The following is a 17,457-nucleotide window of genomic DNA, read 5'->3' on the forward strand; positions in this document are numbered from 1 at the left end:
GATGTTGCTGATGGTTTTAAAACCCATACCTGGAAAGAGATACGTTAGAGTATTGATCATAAAGAGATGAGAACTGAGAACTTCTTAATCATAGCTGGAGTGCCAGCTTTTTCAAGATAGTCTAACTCTTCTATATAGCTTTCCTATATAAGTGTAGCACTACTCTTTTATTAATTGTATAAGCCAGTGGAGGGAAGAATTAGTCTATGTAATCTTTTCTATATATTTTTATATCAATATCTCATGAGTTATTTGTAAACATCAAAACAGATCATCCAAAAGAAAGCAAGTCATGTTTAATGAATGAAGTGAGTTGTCCTCTTATTAATTATACACATGTTTATTTTTACTGCAACAACTATTCTGCTGTGGTCTTACTGTCTCGCGTATCCCATTAGCTGTTCATTCTTCCCTGGTAACTTCATTGTCTCTAATTCTCTGTCTTTGACCTGTCTTTGACTTTTGATATGTTATTTAGTCAAAAGGGTCTTAAGGATACAGATTATATAAAGCCTGAATAATATATGTTTTATAGCTATCACATCTATAATAATGCATAATTAATATGTAAATATATACTAAAACATATATAATTTGTACAAATATGTACTTCCCATATGTACATTTGTATGTATATGTACATTTTTTCTCCTATTTTTGTAGCTTTGAGTTCAATGTACATTCTGACATGCTTGAGATAACACCAAGTGCATTATCTATTAATATATTGTTTTGTAGCTTATGGCTGTATTTAGGCCATATTTACATATAACCACATAGCTGTAACTTCTACCTGGGAAAGCTCTTGGAATGCGTCCAGGAAAACACTGATGCTGAAAAAATCAATTGGGCATGTGTTTTTATTGTGAGACATTACAAAGTACAGTGACTTAATTTGTATGTGAATATAAGAAAGGAAAAAATGCCACTGGAGTGTGAGCACCCAAGTCAAAAAATGTCAAACTCTTGTTCCAAAAAGTTGATGGTAATACAAAATACTGTAAAATTTGTATCATGTTATCTCACGTATTCTGTCCAGTACCTTCAAATGTGTGGAATAAATATGCATCTCTGTGGACCACTTTCAAGTAAGGCTTTTGGCCATTTTATATAATTAGTCACTTCCTCCAGTTTGGTGTTTGAGGACCTGTGTTCTATATTCAGTGTCTTCACAGTAGCAGAAGAGTCCCCATTAGCCTTTTCTTACTGTTAGAAAAACCAAGTTCTGTTTCAGTTTGGACTGGCGCCAGGCAACTTCTTGGGAGATGATCTTTCTTTAGAGAGAGACTGTAGCCTAGGGAGATGATAGTCCATCGTCATAGATATATTGGCCTAAGGGAAGGTATAAGCTGACTTTTCAGCTGTAATTTGCCAGCATCAAGAAGTTTAAATATCAAGTTGTGTAATTGCAGCTTCAATTTTTATGATGCAGAAAATACCAAATTCAATTTTTGGTTAGCCTTCTGGGTTTACTTTAAATAATTATCTTTCAGTGGAAGCAATTCCTTCCTACAAATCTACAGTAAGTTACATGAAATTTTACTGGAGCTAGAGACAAAAGGTGATGCTATTCGGTTACATCTTTATTTCCCTTCCCCTTCCCCTTCCCTTTTCCCTTGCCTTGCCTTGCCTTTGTAGCAATTGTACAGTAAAACAAACAAAATAATATACAGTTTCAAATTCCAAAATGAAATTAACATTATATTTTCATGGGAAAATGTCAAAATAAATACAGCATAAAAAGACAAGCATTTTGTAGTCTCAGATCCGTAGGTATGCATCTGGGTCACCTATAAAGGTGAAAGGTTACTAGTTTTTTAAGTTCATGTTTCTTATTTTGATTGAAATAAAGTACAGCAGAGCTAAATAAACTACTGTAGCCTAAAGCTAAAAGTATTTCAGTTAATCTAGGACAGGTGCTAGTTTAAGGTAATAAAGTTTTAGTGAGATATTTGTATGGGTAATAGGTTCACCTGCTAGTAAAGACAGGGAATGTTGGAAGACTCCTTGATATCATGCAGCATGATGTCACATCTCAGGAATATGTGCTTGAGACCCACTTATCTTACAGAATCAAAGCAGTGTGTCAGAAATGCTATTAACATAGAAAATGCAGATTTTCTAGGAAAAAATATTTTCTCAACTACCATTATATTTGAAAAATCCACTTGCTTCAAAAAACAAGGTCTTCTATTTTAGGCATGAGAAGCTGTATTTGTACCACAAGCTATACTACTAAGGATAGTGATGGGAGGGGTAAACATAAGCATTGGAAGGATCACAGCTTGAAAAAGTTAGAAAGTTGTGATTTCCTCACACATTCCCATTTTTTTTTCATTAATAATTTTATTAGTTATTTAAAAAAAAGTATCTGTGACATTATTTTTTTTCATTAATAATTTGTATTCAATTAAAAAAAGTGGCTACGATATTATTTTTGTATTTTGCAGATTAAATTTTTATAGACTGGAAATTAAGACAAGCAGTAGAAAAGCTGCTGAATATAAAGCATACTGGTACCACCGGGCTTTTTTGTAATTAAAACATGGAAATCATTTAACTTCCTAGCACTGTTTTACTACAATATTCTGTTGAGGCTTGTGTAGTCTTTTACAGAAATGTAGCATATGAGCAAAGTTTGGGCTTTTTCATTTGGGGAGGGATTTTTAAAATTGTATGTGTTTGAGATTTTATCATAAGTTTCTTGTATACATCATTTTTACTTCGAAACGAGCAGTAAGATTGATAATGTATTATAAATCCTGCAAAATATATACAACATTTCCAAACTTTAAATTGGATTCCTCTGTGGCTTCTGAAAGTTTCCTTTTTGTTTTAGGAATTATAAAAAACACTCTTTCCTACTTTCCTACATTTGTCTTTCCCAGCTCAACATCAGCTCTCTGTCAACTGAAGCTGATCAGTGCCTAAAGCGGGGACCTAGGGGAAGATAACAGCCATGCTCTTCCCATATAGCCTGTCAGCTTCCAGTAAGCTGTAACTCAGTGATTTTTTCAACCTCACATGGTATCTTTGTGCCTTAAAGCCTTTGACAGATTTTTCATGCATGAACCTTTCTTTTTGACTTTTGAACTTAAATAAACTCTGGATGTCTGCAACTTTTTGGACAAGTGGCTCAGTGTGTTACTGTGCACTGTGTGAAAGACAACCTCATCATGCTCATCGTGGCCCTAATAGCTGATATTTCTGTTCAGTGTATCCTAGCTCTTGTAATATGAGGGTTATTGGACAGTCATTTCATAAGCAAAATATAAATTCTGTTACTTCAGAAAAGGATCTGGGACATATAGATGCTAGTTCTGTGCTCATCCTTGTATCCGTAAATTGGGATTTTTAATTTATTTTTTTCCCATGTATATTTTAGTGCATATATTGAATTTTATCAGCCATTTCATTTCTGTTACTTATTCACATAATTTTTCATTGTTGTAGCTTTTCTATATGTAGCTACTACTATTGCTGTTGTCTATGTTGGTTCATGGCGAATGTATAAATGGTATACTGACTAAATCTTTGAGTGATTAAAAACTGAAATTGAAATAGAGAATATAGGTTATAAATACATATTTGAGAACTAGTGCATTTTCTGATCAGGGCTAACTTGTAAATTCCAAAAATTAATGCTGAAATAGTCAGTTACAATCAGGTAGTATAAAGATTTTCACTTGACCAAGTACTACAGAATGGTCTCTGGACCTATGAAAAGCAACACTACAGGAAATATTGATGGTGAGCAGTGTGTTAGATCTATAACTGGTTTTAAATAATATGGAGAATAGGTTGTCAGCAATTTAAAAGTATCCTTTTGATGTAAGTAAAGTGCATATATTTGAAGGTGTAGGCAGAATTTAATCATGTCATCCACCATTAAAGTAGAAGATTTTTTTTTTTCTAGCTGAAATCTGATGCCAAGAACAGAAGGGTTCGATATAAAGCTAATATAAATTGCTCCATAGCAAATGCATATTCAGAGGTTGTCAGGATAATCTCTCATTTGTCAACTAGTGATAGAATGTCTGGAGCTTCTTAAGGGTTACTGGTCAAGAAAAATGAACATTTTGTTTAAATAATGTTTTAGACAGCAGTCAAGAAAACTGCAAAGAAGATGATGAAGAGTGACATGTCTAACTGTGCACAGTACTGTAAGAGCACTAGATTGACAAGCAATCAGGAGTGGAAATCAATTAAATAATGCAAAAGGCTGGCCAGTTGGATGAAAACACCAGTTCTGTGGGTTGCCATGATCAAAGGAAAATAGATTGGTTGAACTGATTAGGAAAGGAATAAAGAACCACACAGTGAACTGTGATGCTGTATAAATCCATAGCACTCCTGCATCTTGAATGCTGTAAGCAGATCATATAAAAGATACAGAGAAAGCTTGACAGGCTGATCAAAAGTGTGTGAAAGGTTTTTGTATGAAGACAGGTAAGGTGCTGCATCTTGAAATAAAGCTTATAGACAGGCTTCTCTGCGAAAGAAGTCTGTGAAATCCTAAATGGCATGGAGAAGATAAGTAAGGAATGGTTTTATGGTGATTCACGATAGAATTAGAAAGAAGTGTTAGAACTAGCACAAGGAAATGAAAGAGCCAAAGTTTTGTGAGTCAGGCCAGTAGCATACCTATTTTTCTTCAAGAGAATTGTTTTCTATTAAAAAGTAAAGAATAGACTTAACTGTTACTCGGTGAAAGCAGTATGAATGTAAAAGGAATATATACACATCTGCTTGTATACACCATTTTTAGATTATGGTAGTTTACTCCAAAATCAAATATAGCCATCACATAAAGATAATAAAAGGGTATTTACAGTCTGTTATCAGTCAAAGAATATATTAAATTATTAACCAAGACTGAATATTTTTAAGTCTACTGGCCCAGCTGACTTCTTGTCAGAGATTTAGAAATGATGACAAAGAGGATGTGTGATGTTTCTTTTCAATAAGTCTTGGAATAACAGGAAAAATAGCAAAGACTGGGAAAGAGCTGATTGGCCTCCAGTGCTACTAGTATTTGAAAGGGACTTAACAGAAAAATATAAAAAAATGTGATTTTTTTGATAGAATGATGGAAAATGCTAGATAGAATTTTATTAACCCATTAATCGGAGTTTTTGAAATTTTCATTCCATGTTCGTGTAATAATGAATGAAGATAACAATAGTTGCTAGCTTTTGTAACACTAAGAAGTCTTCTTCAATTAGTTTACTTGCTGGTCTTTAAAGCAATTTCAGCACATCTTGTTCAGAGAAATGTAGGAAGTTGCTTGAAAAAAAGTTACATTTAGGCGAGGTTTTTCTTTGAAAAAAGCAGATATTTTGCATGTTGTTTTCAAGTTATCTTTTCATGTTAGATTTTCCACTAATGTTCTAATTAATAGGTCAAATTGAGGGGAAACATTGAATTTGCTGAAGTTCATCTCACAGTCTAAGCTTTTACTCTTGACAAAATGAAATGTATTGTTGATGTCCTCACTGACAGTTTCTGTTCCGTGCCTCCTGGTTAGGAGTATGCAATTGTTCATATTTAAATGTTATAAATAAACTGCAAAATTAATATCTCACTGGGAAAACTCTATCCATTGGCTTCATGAAGTTGGAATGATAAATTTTGTGACTGCCCGAACTTTAAAAAAATCTGGGCATGATTTCATTATCAACCTAGGAAAATTGATTACAAGTACAAGCTCAGTAGTCCTGGTCATTCTTCAAAGATAATTTTCACCACTCTCTCACCAGTATAGCTTATGCTGCTTTGACGAAAGAGGTACCTTACACCAGCAAATGAGACAAGGTTAATAGCATGGCAACTAAAGTAGGACTTTGTACAATCAAATTTTAATGTCACAGAAAGTCACATCACTGGCAATTATTGCTAACGTAGCAAAATATTTTAGTACAGCTTTCTGTAATGTTAGAAGCAGCTACTAACTCACTCAGTACAGTTACAATTTCATTTGTCTCTTGACTGTCTTTAATGAGGAATTAGTTATTGCAATTTAATATTTCGTTTGAGGAATATTGTTTGATGATACTAAATATACAACAAGAAACTAAATAAGGGTGTTCCTCTCCTCAGTCTATAAACAGAGGAAGAGATCCAAGAGTCAAATCAGTAAGAAGGTGAGCAGGCCATTAAACTTCATAAGTAATATATTGATCACATTTTGAGCAGTTACCTTTTAAATGTCATTTAGCCATAAATTTCAGTGAGAAATTTGAAGGAGTCACAAAGATTAGGCCTTACAGTATATACTTACTAACAGATTTTAGTATTGCACTTTAAAATGAGGTGTACATCTTGATATCTGATTACATTTCTATGGAAATATTTATTTCTCTTTACTGTGTTACTCCAGATTTAGATGAATAAAGTATTTCTCACTTCTCAGAATACTAATATTAAAAATCTTATTAAAAAATTCTTGAACTGTTAATGAGTTAAATTTTCTCCCAGAATCTTGTTTGTTTTCAGCAAAAAGCTAGTAAATCAGCTTAGGATAAAAATAGTAATCATGATATAATGAGAAAATATTTGGTGCTACAAGAATGGTGACTAGCTCCAAAAGTTATTTTTATATTTTGTGTGTTTCATTGTACAATTTTAGCTTCCAATCCATGTGCTGCTAATGAGGGCAGAGGTCCATGTTCTCACATGTGTCTGATCAATCACAACAGAAGTGCTGCATGTGCATGTCCACATCTGATGAAACTTTCTTTAGACAAGAAAACATGTTACGGTAAGTTTTCTTCTCAAGGCCTGACAATTGTATTCAGACTTTGAACTGGACAAATTAAAATAGCCTTAGAAACAATCTCTACGGAGCATTTTAATGATAGATTTAAAAGAGACATCTCCTTTTTCAGAATTGACAACTTATTCTTATATATGGGTTATATGTAGCATTGATACTTACCATCATGATCATATTTTCTATTGCTTGTGTGTATATGTTATTAGAACTTACCTTTGCAAAACAGAAGGATTTATGGTGTAAGGTTCATCATCAGAAAGTGATGAGTCAATTAACCTGAATATCAAAAAGGTACTTAATAGCTTTAATCTCCGTCTGTTTTTCTAAAATTGTTTTAGTTTCATTTTCAAGGATTAAGAAAACAAAATGAAGAGCAAATGTTAGACATATAGCCTTGTAGGAGAATTTTATTAAAAAAAAATATAATAAACACTTTAAAGCTATAAAAGCCCTCTAAATGTCAACTAATTGTGTCTATTATCAGTAAAACCTTGTAATATACACCTTGTAATATTCCACATATACATTGTGGAATTTCTACTGAGTTTTGTTGATTGCGGAACTTTCCTGTTACAGTGATAGTCTGCTCCCCTGAAATACACCAAGTGTTAATATTTGTTATGATACGCAAATTAAGCTCTTTTTGATTGGGATAAGTGGGATAGAAGGTTTAAAATGTTATTTAAGATTTTTCCCTAGTCTTTCACTAGACTGCATTGATTTAGTGGCACAGTGACATCACATCTAGTATCCAAAATTAATATATTTTTCCTGTGATTTTTGTGCTGTATAACATTATTTCTCAAATGTCAATAGGTGCAGGTTTTCTGGAGATGTTAAATCATTCACACAAACTGTATTTACACATTTGTAACTTGATTTTAAACAAATAACTTTGACTTCTGCTAGCAATGATTTAAAGAGAATGTGGTGATATTTTCCTGTCTTCTACCAGAAAGGAAGAAATTTCTTCTTTATGCGAGGCATTCTGAAATAAGAGGAGTGGACATAGAGAATCCATACTTCAACTTCATCACAGCCTTCACTGTTCCTGACATTGACGATGTGACAGTCATAGATTTTGATGCTGTTGAGGAACGGTTGTACTGGACCGATGTGAAAACACAGACAATCAAGCGTGCCTTCATTAATGGGACTGGCTTAGAAACCATTATTTCAAGAGGTAAATAATATAATATTGAATTAAAAATAATTGGTTTTAGGTAAAAGTTCACGTGTTCTAAGTGTTCATATTCTTGTTTGGTATACTTTTCACTGGTATTGGATAATTCATATAAACAATAGGAAAACAATTTTATTTAGGATTCTAGTTCATTTTATAGAATCATAATATATTTTTATTTAGATATATTGGTACATAACTAACATTGTTTTCATACAAAATTCAAATGTGTCGTAAAAAATGGTAATACTGCCTTCTGGGGAAGGTAGAAGGAATAAAGATGAAAAGCAGAAAAATTGCAAGTAGATCTTTCTGATTTGGCATTATCAAGGAGTCACACCATATGGTAGCTTTGTAATTTTGGTGATACTGCTGTTATGTATTTACCTGTTCTCTTGCAATATGTGTCGTGTTCAAGCTGATTGACATCAAGCTGTTTTCAGTACTTCAGTGGGGACATGAGGAACTGGAGTCTTTTGATTACTTTTTTTTTTTTTTGAATACTGGACATCTTTGTTATGTTCTTGCTGCTTCAGTTACATAAAATAGAACATAAGCTTTCCTTTTTACTGAGCTTTTTTAATAAGTAGATTTATTTCAACAATAAAAAAAAAAACCTGCAAATGGAAAATCATGACTGGCTGCTTTTTCTGCAGTTAGCACCTTCATTGTTCTGACACTTTTTGCTCAGTACTTTGAATACAGAAACTTAATGGACTGAGGAGTCTGTACCTGATTTTTTCAACCTTATGGCAGTAGCTCCGGTACTAAAATGACACCATTTGTTTTCTTTGCTAGTGGTGCTCTTCCCTTCCCTTCCCTTCCCTTCCCTTCCCTTCCCTTCCCTTCCCTTCCCTTCCCTTCCCTTCCCTTCCCTTCCCTTCCCTTCCCTTCCCTTCCCTTCCCTTCCCTTCCCTTCCCTTCCCTTCCCTTCCCTTCCCTTCCCTTCCCTTCCCTTCCCTTCCCTTCCCTTCCCTTCCCTTCCCTTCCCTTCCCTTCCCTTCCCTTCCCTTCCCTTCCCTTCCCTTCCCTTCCCTTCCCTTCCCTTCCCTTCCCTTCCCTTCCCTTCCCTTCCCTTCCCTTCCCTTCCCTTCCCTTCCCTTCCCTTCCCTTCCCTTCCCTTCCCTTCCCTTCCCTTCCCTTCCCTTCCCTTCCCTTCCCTTCCCTTCCCTTCCCTTCCCCTCAGTTCCCCTCAGTTCCCCTCAGTTCCCCTCAGTTCCCCTCAGTTCCCCTCAGTTCCCCTCAGTTCCTCTTTGTCTTGCAATATCACTCCTTAAAAAAGCAGAACTGTCTGACAGGGACTATCTGGAGGCAAATTGTTGAGTGTATATTTGAAGGGGAAGAGGAGGAAAGAAATAACTCACTTTTGTAAGATCAGACTTTTTCATTTTGAGAGCAAATGAAAAAAATGAAAATACTTTTTTAGAATAGTTAACCCCAGAAATAAATAAATAAATAAATAAATAAATATTCTTTCCCGGGTGTCACTTTAGAAGACATTTCTTCTGTATTAGCAAACTTTAGAAAGTCATTGGACAAGTATGGCAATATCCCCACTTGACTATGTAGATTGATAAAGTAATTTGTTGTGTATGGGTATCTTTATTTTTCCTTTGCTATCTCATAAGAGACAATTTTCAGTACCAATAAGGAGAATGAGTTTTATAGTGTCTCTTGAAGTTCTTCTCTACATCATGAACTGAGGTGCCTAAAAGAGAATTTGTTTGGTTGGTTGGTTTGGTTTGGTTTTAAATTGTAGTAGAATTACACCATTGTTTACTGTATAAAATATACAGTGAAAAATTAAGAAACTCATCAAAAAACTTCATGAAGTTTAATGAAACTGACTCACCATGTGTTTCTGTTTATCGTTATCATAATATTTATTATTAATATTTAGCATTATTTCATAATTTTATCTTTTTTTTAGTTGATGTTAGCTTCTGTCGCAGACTAGATAAAATGATTTGCAAAATTATCATGTTCTGATGTATCCAGACATTATAAGGAGTACTTATTTTGTGTAAATGATCTCATTCACTAACAGTTACATTTTTATACTTGTCATAAAAAATTAAGAAGCTTTATAGGCATATAGTAGTAGGATTCCCATTGGATGAAGTCTCATACCAATGTCACAAGGATGCTGAAGTCATACTTTAATCATTTTAAGAGGATGAAATCCTTGTTTTTCTAGTTCTTCCAACCAAAAGAAAAAAAAAAAAGAAAAAAAAAGAAAAAAGAGGCAAGGGAACAGTTTAAAGTGGGTCAAGGCTGTATTTTCAGTGTCCTTTCATGCATTCTTGAAAGCTGGCAAACTTTCTTATGCACAATAACCATTTGACCTTACATATATGCAGGCCAAGCCAAACTAACAGCCATGTTAGTTTGTCAGTGGCTATAATTCTGTCAGTGAAAGTAACCAAGTTAAATTGCTGAAGAGATAGTGTACAAACTATGAACTATAATGAAATCACCCTTGGCCTCCTTCCTCACCTACAAAGATGCATCATGAACCGCTGCTAAGCCTAGGCAGAATATCACTTTGCTACCTTGGTATTAATTCCCGCCATTTAAGGTAGATATTAACATATGTTACCATTGTTAATCAATATATTGTTAACGAAGGCTTTCATATGCAAAGAGACTTGTGAAGCTATGTAATTAATCATATCTTACTCATATTTTGCTAGCTCAACTTGTACTGGCTGCCATCAGAGCTTGATTCCTTCTAGTAGGCATGCTTTTTCTAACTGCTGCAGTGCCTATTCTTGTTAGTCATTGACCTCCCATGAAAAGTCTTGCATATTTAATAAAAAATATTTGTGATAGACTCTGGATAGAGCTATCTGTGCTGGGCTGCATAAACTTTAAAATACATTGTTTCAGAAATTATCTCTCTTTCTCATTTGTCTTTATTTTGAAGTTCATATCCAGTGTCATACCTACAGTAAGAATAGTAGTTTCCTCCAGTGGTTCTTGATAAATTACACTTTAAACCTTAATCAGTGAATACAAGTAGATTTCTTGCTGCTTTGGTTTAGGATTAGGGTGTTTGTTATAAACAGCTGCATAACATCCTTCCTTTTCAAAGCCTAAGGAGGAAGTTAAGTTGGCATCTTCAAAGCAACATTAGTTATCAGCTCCAGAACTCAAAAACCTTCTTCAGTGCTGTAGCTACCTAACTATTTATGTGCTGTTGAACCATTTACATATTATATAGTGAACCTGCTCAGTGATAAAGAAAGTAGACTTTTAAACTTCAGTATTGCTTTGTTTTAGAAAGCTTCTTAGTATTCTACATGTTAAGTATGACTTGCGACTACACAAACATGAACCTTTTTCTTATTTCACAAGTAATTTTATGGCTATTAAATGTGATCTTTAAACTACCTAGTCAAAGCTAACTCATTCCACATTATCATCTTTTCAAAAAAACACTTTTTAATAGCTCACTGAGTAATAAATGCTTTCTTAAATAGAGGAATGCACTATGAAAATGAAGAGTCTGTCTGATTATTATTTTTGAACAATAGGTTTTATGTTATTTTTTTAGAACTTTTTAAGGAGGATTTCCCAAATCCTTAATGCAAATTCCATGGTACTTATTCAGATGTGTAAGGAAGAAACATGATTATTCGTTCTTGATAACCAGTTTACAAATACATCTCAGAATATTGCATAAATTTGTTTAAAAAATTGTAGAATAAAGTTTGCTTGTTTTTGTTTGTTTGTTTGTTTGTTTTCCCTCAAAGACTGAGAATAGTCTAGAAAGAAAATCAAAAGAACAACTGCTTCTAATTTTTGCAGATACTCAGAGTATCAGAGGTCTTGCAGTGGATTGGATATCACGTAATTTATACTGGATTAGCTCAGAATTTGATGAAACACAAATTAATGTGGCACATTTAGATGGTTCCTTGAAAACCTCGATCATCCATGGAATTGATAAACCTCAGTGTCTTGCAGTTCACCCAGTAAAAGGGTAAGATATCTGTGGTTTTAATAAATAAACTGTTGTAAAGCTCATCAGATGATTTCTTCTTCATTCAGATTTTGTTTGCCCATTTTGTTGTCTTTCAAACTTGAACTAAATGTATCCGTTTGAAAGACTTTTCTAAGAATTTCTTAATTGAATAATGTTTCTCTACTAAAGCTTCGTATTAATTAAATCATGTAATTGCTATTTGTATATTTCGCCTACTTCTAAATTTATGAACATGTTTTCACTTCTGGTGCATTAAAAATGTTGTGTACACAAGGCAATGTTTTCAATATGTTTATTTTCTTCTTAAGTAAGCTGTATTGGACCGATGGAAACACAATTAACATGGCAAACATGGATGGCAGCAACAGCAAAATTCTCTTTCAGAATCAAAAAGATCCTGTCGGTAAATACCATTTTTGCTGTTTCTTTTTTTATTCAATGGTACTTTAATACAAACATTATTTTGAAATCCTGGTTAATATACCATGTTTTTCATGTACTTTCTAAAAGTGATAAGAACGTGCATAAAGACATGGAAAACACTAATGTATTTTTGTGTTTCACCATTTAAGGTATTTTTGGCCCATTCTAATTGAGTTGAAATCTATTGTAATGCGTTAAGTGTACTCTTAGTTATGTGGACCAAAGGTGAAGTAGAACCCACCTGTATCTCTCTACTTTAGGACATGGATAAAAAAAAGTGCAGAGTGGGGTTTTAATTAATTTAATCAATTTAATCAATGCGAGAGCATTCTTTGACTGGTGGAAATTTGGAACTTTCCTCAACAGAATCCCAGCTACACGATGAAAAGATAATTTGGCTCTTTTTTTTTTTTTTATGTATAGAGAGGATAAATTGGAGCATGCATTTCATATGACTTAACCTCATTTTTAATATTTGTGAATTAATATAGTTGGCAGTAAATTGGAGCACTTTCTTGAAAATTATATACTCTCTATGTGTACTAGGTTTGTTGTTGTTGTTGTTCAGATTCCTTTCTTTCTGTGATTTTTTTTTTTTTTAAGGAGTTAAAGTAGTTATCTCAATTACCTTTGCCAGATTAAAAGCCCATCAATAAACTGTTTATGTTTTAAAGAATTTATGGCTTTTGATAACTGAATGTATTAAACTTGCAGAAGCAAAAAAAATGAATGAAATAAAATTGATGTTAGAGCAAACACAACATGCATTTTAGACAATACATTCAAATAATTTTATAGAAAATGTTTGGCAACAGTTTTATTTTTGATTTTGATTTTATTTCTATCCACCTGAAAAAACAGTTGTCTGTTTATTTGGAGGAAAAGAGTGGTAACGCCACTAATTTTGAGGTGAAGCATAAACTCATATAATAATATTTGGGCAATATTAAGAAGTAAGACCGTGTGCAACTTATTGCACTGAATATCCTGTGATCATAGGTCACAAGGTCCTAAATTGCAGTCCTTATGGTTTCTGTCATTGAGTTTGTTCTGAGTAGCAGTAAAGCCACTGAACCAAATGCATGGTAGAGTGGTAAGTACTCATTTTTTTCTGTAAATATATCGGTACGGTCAAAGGCTGCATGTGCAAATCCGTGTGGGTTTTGTGACATTTTTCTTCATGGATGTAGAGTCTCAGTGGTACGAGATGGACTATTCATACAGTTAAACATTTCTGTAAGCCTGTAGGACTGAGGATTGTGACATAAGCTTTTTACTTTACCACAGAGCTGCAAGTGAGATTTTTTTTTTCTTTATTATTAGATTAATTTAACACCTTTGAGATCTGAGTTACTCAAATAGGTTATATTCCAGATTGAAGGTTCTTCTTCATAATAGTGAGACAAAGGATACCAAAGAGATTTAGTTGTTTCTCCCTTCTTCTTGCCTGTCTGAAAGTGTGATAAATCATAAAGCATGTAGTAAGTAAATTGTGTATGTGTATATGTATGTAAAGCGAAAGTAAAGTTTGCACCTGTCAGTTGCTGAAATACTTCATAATTGGTAGACATCTTGGCTCAGTTCTATTGTCAGTCAGGATGAACGTGAAAAGAGATTCTGTTGTATATCTGATGAAAAATCAATACACTGTTTTGTAGATAAAACAAGTGTTAAATTTCCAACATTGTACTCTACACACCCATACATGAGCAAAATACCCATTTTACTAGCTTAAATTATTATCATTAGCATAAGACATTCCATACTAAGAACAAGAAAAAAACTGCTGAAGATCCAAAGTAGCATTTCATTTCAAGACAAGAAACTGTATTTTTCTATAAGGAATACTCCAGCTCATGTAGTGCTAATTTGGAGTATTTGGAGAATGAGGTGAATGAGCTAATAAGTGAATTCATGAGTGGATTATTGAAAAATATACGGCTTATTAAGATGTCCTGAACATTTATGTTTTCTTCAGTTGGCTTGACACCATTTTTTTTTTCTCAGTTTGAGTTTGGTTTTGAAAGAAGGAGGTGATTTCAGTTAAAATATTCTGTATGAACACCAAGATTGTGTAGGTTAAATATTTTGGAAACCGATAATCTTACAAAGACAAATTTTGTCTCTTACTTTTGTCTTAAGATGCTAGTTAGAACTTAATAGTCCATTTTTCAGTTCTAAAAGCCTCAAATACTGACATATATAGATCAGTTGAAAAAAGAACTAGTCAATGGAGTTCCATTAAATTACTTTCTTAGGGATTCAGATTTATTGCTATATTTAGCTTCGTACTTTCTGAGGCAGATCATTTGATTATGGGTGTCTTGAACTTATCATCAGTTAAGGAATTTTTATAAAGCTCTAAAAATAAAAAGCATGCCTCCACTGGATTGCTTTTAAGGAAACAGGTATTATTAAATTATGGAATATTGTATTCATATTAAGTATGGGAATATCTTGGATAAATAATATTTAAAAACATACTGAATCACACTCTGAGCTATATTAAAGGGACTCCATAGTTATAGGCTATGGGGTTTTTGTTTGTTTGTTAAAGCAGAGGTCTGTCCTTCACTCTAAATAAGCTTAGTTTCCATTTTGGTCTAGTACAGACCCATTTGCTCTTGTAACTGATACTGTTTCATTTTGTTGGCTGACTATTTGAATATCACTTGTGAACTTGTCCTTCCTTTTCTTTATATATAGTCTGCAAACAAAATCGTGCAGATTTGAACCAAAAATCTTTTTGAGACTGGCACTTGAAATGTAATCTTAAAATTATTTATTTATTTTGTTTTTAATTAAATATGTGTGTGCAGAAATTTCCAAATTTTAGACACACAAGTATTTATACATGAAAGCGAGCAAGCCACAAACAGTTAAAAAAATCTTTCTTAAGCCACTAAGAAAATAAGAGATTACACTCTCTGGAGAATTTTTTAAATCTTTTATTTCAATGATTCTTAATAATATACCTGTATTTTAACTAACACATAAATGATACCTTTTATAATACTAAATTATTTTGATCTTTCTTATTTGTGAGGAGGATACCATTTGTGTAATTATTTTTCTGACTTAATTTTAACTGTATAGTTTAATTTTAGACCTGATCACCAAGACCTGATCTTCAGTCCATTCATTTGCTGCTTAATGTTGTGTTGGAAGGAGGAATTGGAGAAGGCTTCAGGTTATTAATTGTACCAGATTAGGTCTATGTGCAGTAAAGATACATGTAAGAGCAGGTCACCGCTATGACAGTTCTTTCAGGGTATTGCAGTATGTTTTCTTTTACATCATTTACTCAAAATAGATGTATGAGCTCACTGTTAAGAATAGTAGCAGTTTTCATCTAGCTGATGATTCTAGGCTCTTTGAAGCAGTCTGAGTTTGTAATACTTGGTCTTCAATGGATAGATGGGCCTTGTCTTCCTTTCATCTCAGTTTTCTGAAAAGCACAATGTGTAGTATTAATAAGAGACAGATATGCCTTGGTAGTCAGTTAAGGACAAGTGCTTCGAAGTCAGTGTTCTAATGGGGACATAGTATTGCCATCTGGTAGTTGCTTACAGAGTCAGTATAAATATTTCTTTTCTACAGTCCAAATGACCAGGTTGACTTTAACAGCCTTGATATAGGGTGTAAGCCTGTCACCCATACTCGAATATATCCTGAAGGTCTGTGGCACATATAGCAAGAAAATCACCTGGTTTTGTTAGGGAAAAAAAAAAAAAATCATGAAAAATATAAATAAGCATGCTCTGCTTACATTAGAAATAATACATTTTCAGAAAGGTAAATAATAGCTGGTATAACACTACAGGAAAGTGTTCCAAGAAGACAAGCTGTGATAGACTTGGGTAGAAGGTGATGGGACTGTTACTTCTGTCAGGTGATGCCATGTTTTGGTATACCCATGCGTAGAAATATTACTTTCATAACTGAAATAGCAGAAAACCTGGCAACATAACATTGTAATTGCTGTATAGATAACATTCATAGCAACCCCATTAATAGACCTGCCTGCATGAAATCAGTGAGCAGCTGTCTGGTAGTAGTCAGGACTTCTTGGGAATAGCAAATTCTATCCATATAGTAAGGAAACCTTAATATTTGTGTGTTACCCTTGTAACTCCATGGCAAGGTTCATCCAGATTCTCAGGAAAGTTTCCCAAGTACTGCAGGTGTCTCCAAGTACTACCCTTTCACTTTGATCAGTGCTTATTGTACCAGCTGGGAATCACTTCTGTGCAAATAGATGTTGCAAGGTCAGTCTGCTGAAGCAATACTCCGTATCCTTTCTTTAGCTTTTGTTGTTTTTCCTCTGGGTGATACACTTGCAGAGAGCAGAACAAATATCAGTAACTGTAAAGGAAATGGAAGACTACATTTCAAAAGCTTGCAAAGTGGACACCTTTTGGCCTAATATGTCAGCTGTGCGTAAAAGAAGTAGTGTCATGATGCAAACTCTTAAGTACTGCAGCACATGGCACTGCTTTCTCCTGTCAGAATTTTTAAAATATACCTGGCTTTCTACAGAGAAGCAGATTACAGGATGGAAAGAGAGTATTTTGCACCTTCTAGAAGCTGACCTTTGTAGTGAAATACAGTATTTTCTGGCAATCATCTGCTGCCTAATATGAGTTCTGGGAAAAGTCTAATACCAAAGCAAATTATTATGGCATGTATTGTCACCATGCCAAGTATATTTCACTGTGGAAAATCTCTTGCTGCAATTTCTTCAACAGTTTTAAAGGATTTGAGAAGTCTGAAATATATTGTCTTTTAGTTCTTTTCTCTTTCTTCCAGAATATTATATGCTTAGTTTACTTAGTAGGCTATTTTGCAAATATTTTTATTTCTAAATTCTCTTGCTTCTAATTCCAAAGAGCTGATCATGAAGTCAGTTTACTATGAAATGAAATTAAAATTAGTACTATAAATTTATTGAGTACTGTTATTATGTTTTGGTACTTTTAATCTTTGTCAGCATTCTAAGCAGAAGACTATGCATTTATGGAGAGAACACTCTTCTTAGTTCTTAAACACACACACAAAAAGATTGTTTTTAAGAATATATAATCATAA

The 17,457-nt window shown here is 33.5% G+C and overlaps 1 protein-coding gene across 12 annotated transcripts in view; it reads left to right on the forward strand.

Moving 5' to 3' along the window:
- Nucleotides 1-17,457, forward strand: part of LRP1B (LDL receptor related protein 1B) — a 546,211-nt gene that overhangs the window by 340,674 nt on the left and 188,080 nt on the right. For all 12 annotated transcript variants that reach the window (XM_083841828.1, XM_083841833.1, XM_083841832.1 and 9 more), the window contains 4 exons: nucleotides 6,629-6,760; nucleotides 7,731-7,958; nucleotides 11,769-11,943; nucleotides 12,255-12,349. In XM_083841828.1, the coding sequence (XP_083697954.1) occupies nucleotides 6,629-6,760; nucleotides 7,731-7,958; nucleotides 11,769-11,943; nucleotides 12,255-12,349 (630 nt within the window). The remainder of the gene's footprint in view (nucleotides 1-6,628; nucleotides 6,761-7,730; nucleotides 7,959-11,768; nucleotides 11,944-12,254; nucleotides 12,350-17,457) is intronic.

The sequence above is a fragment of the Anser anser genome, assembly GCF_964211835.1.
Source record: "Anser anser genome assembly, chromosome: 6".
NCBI lineage: Eukaryota > Metazoa > Chordata > Aves > Anseriformes > Anatidae > Anser > Anser anser.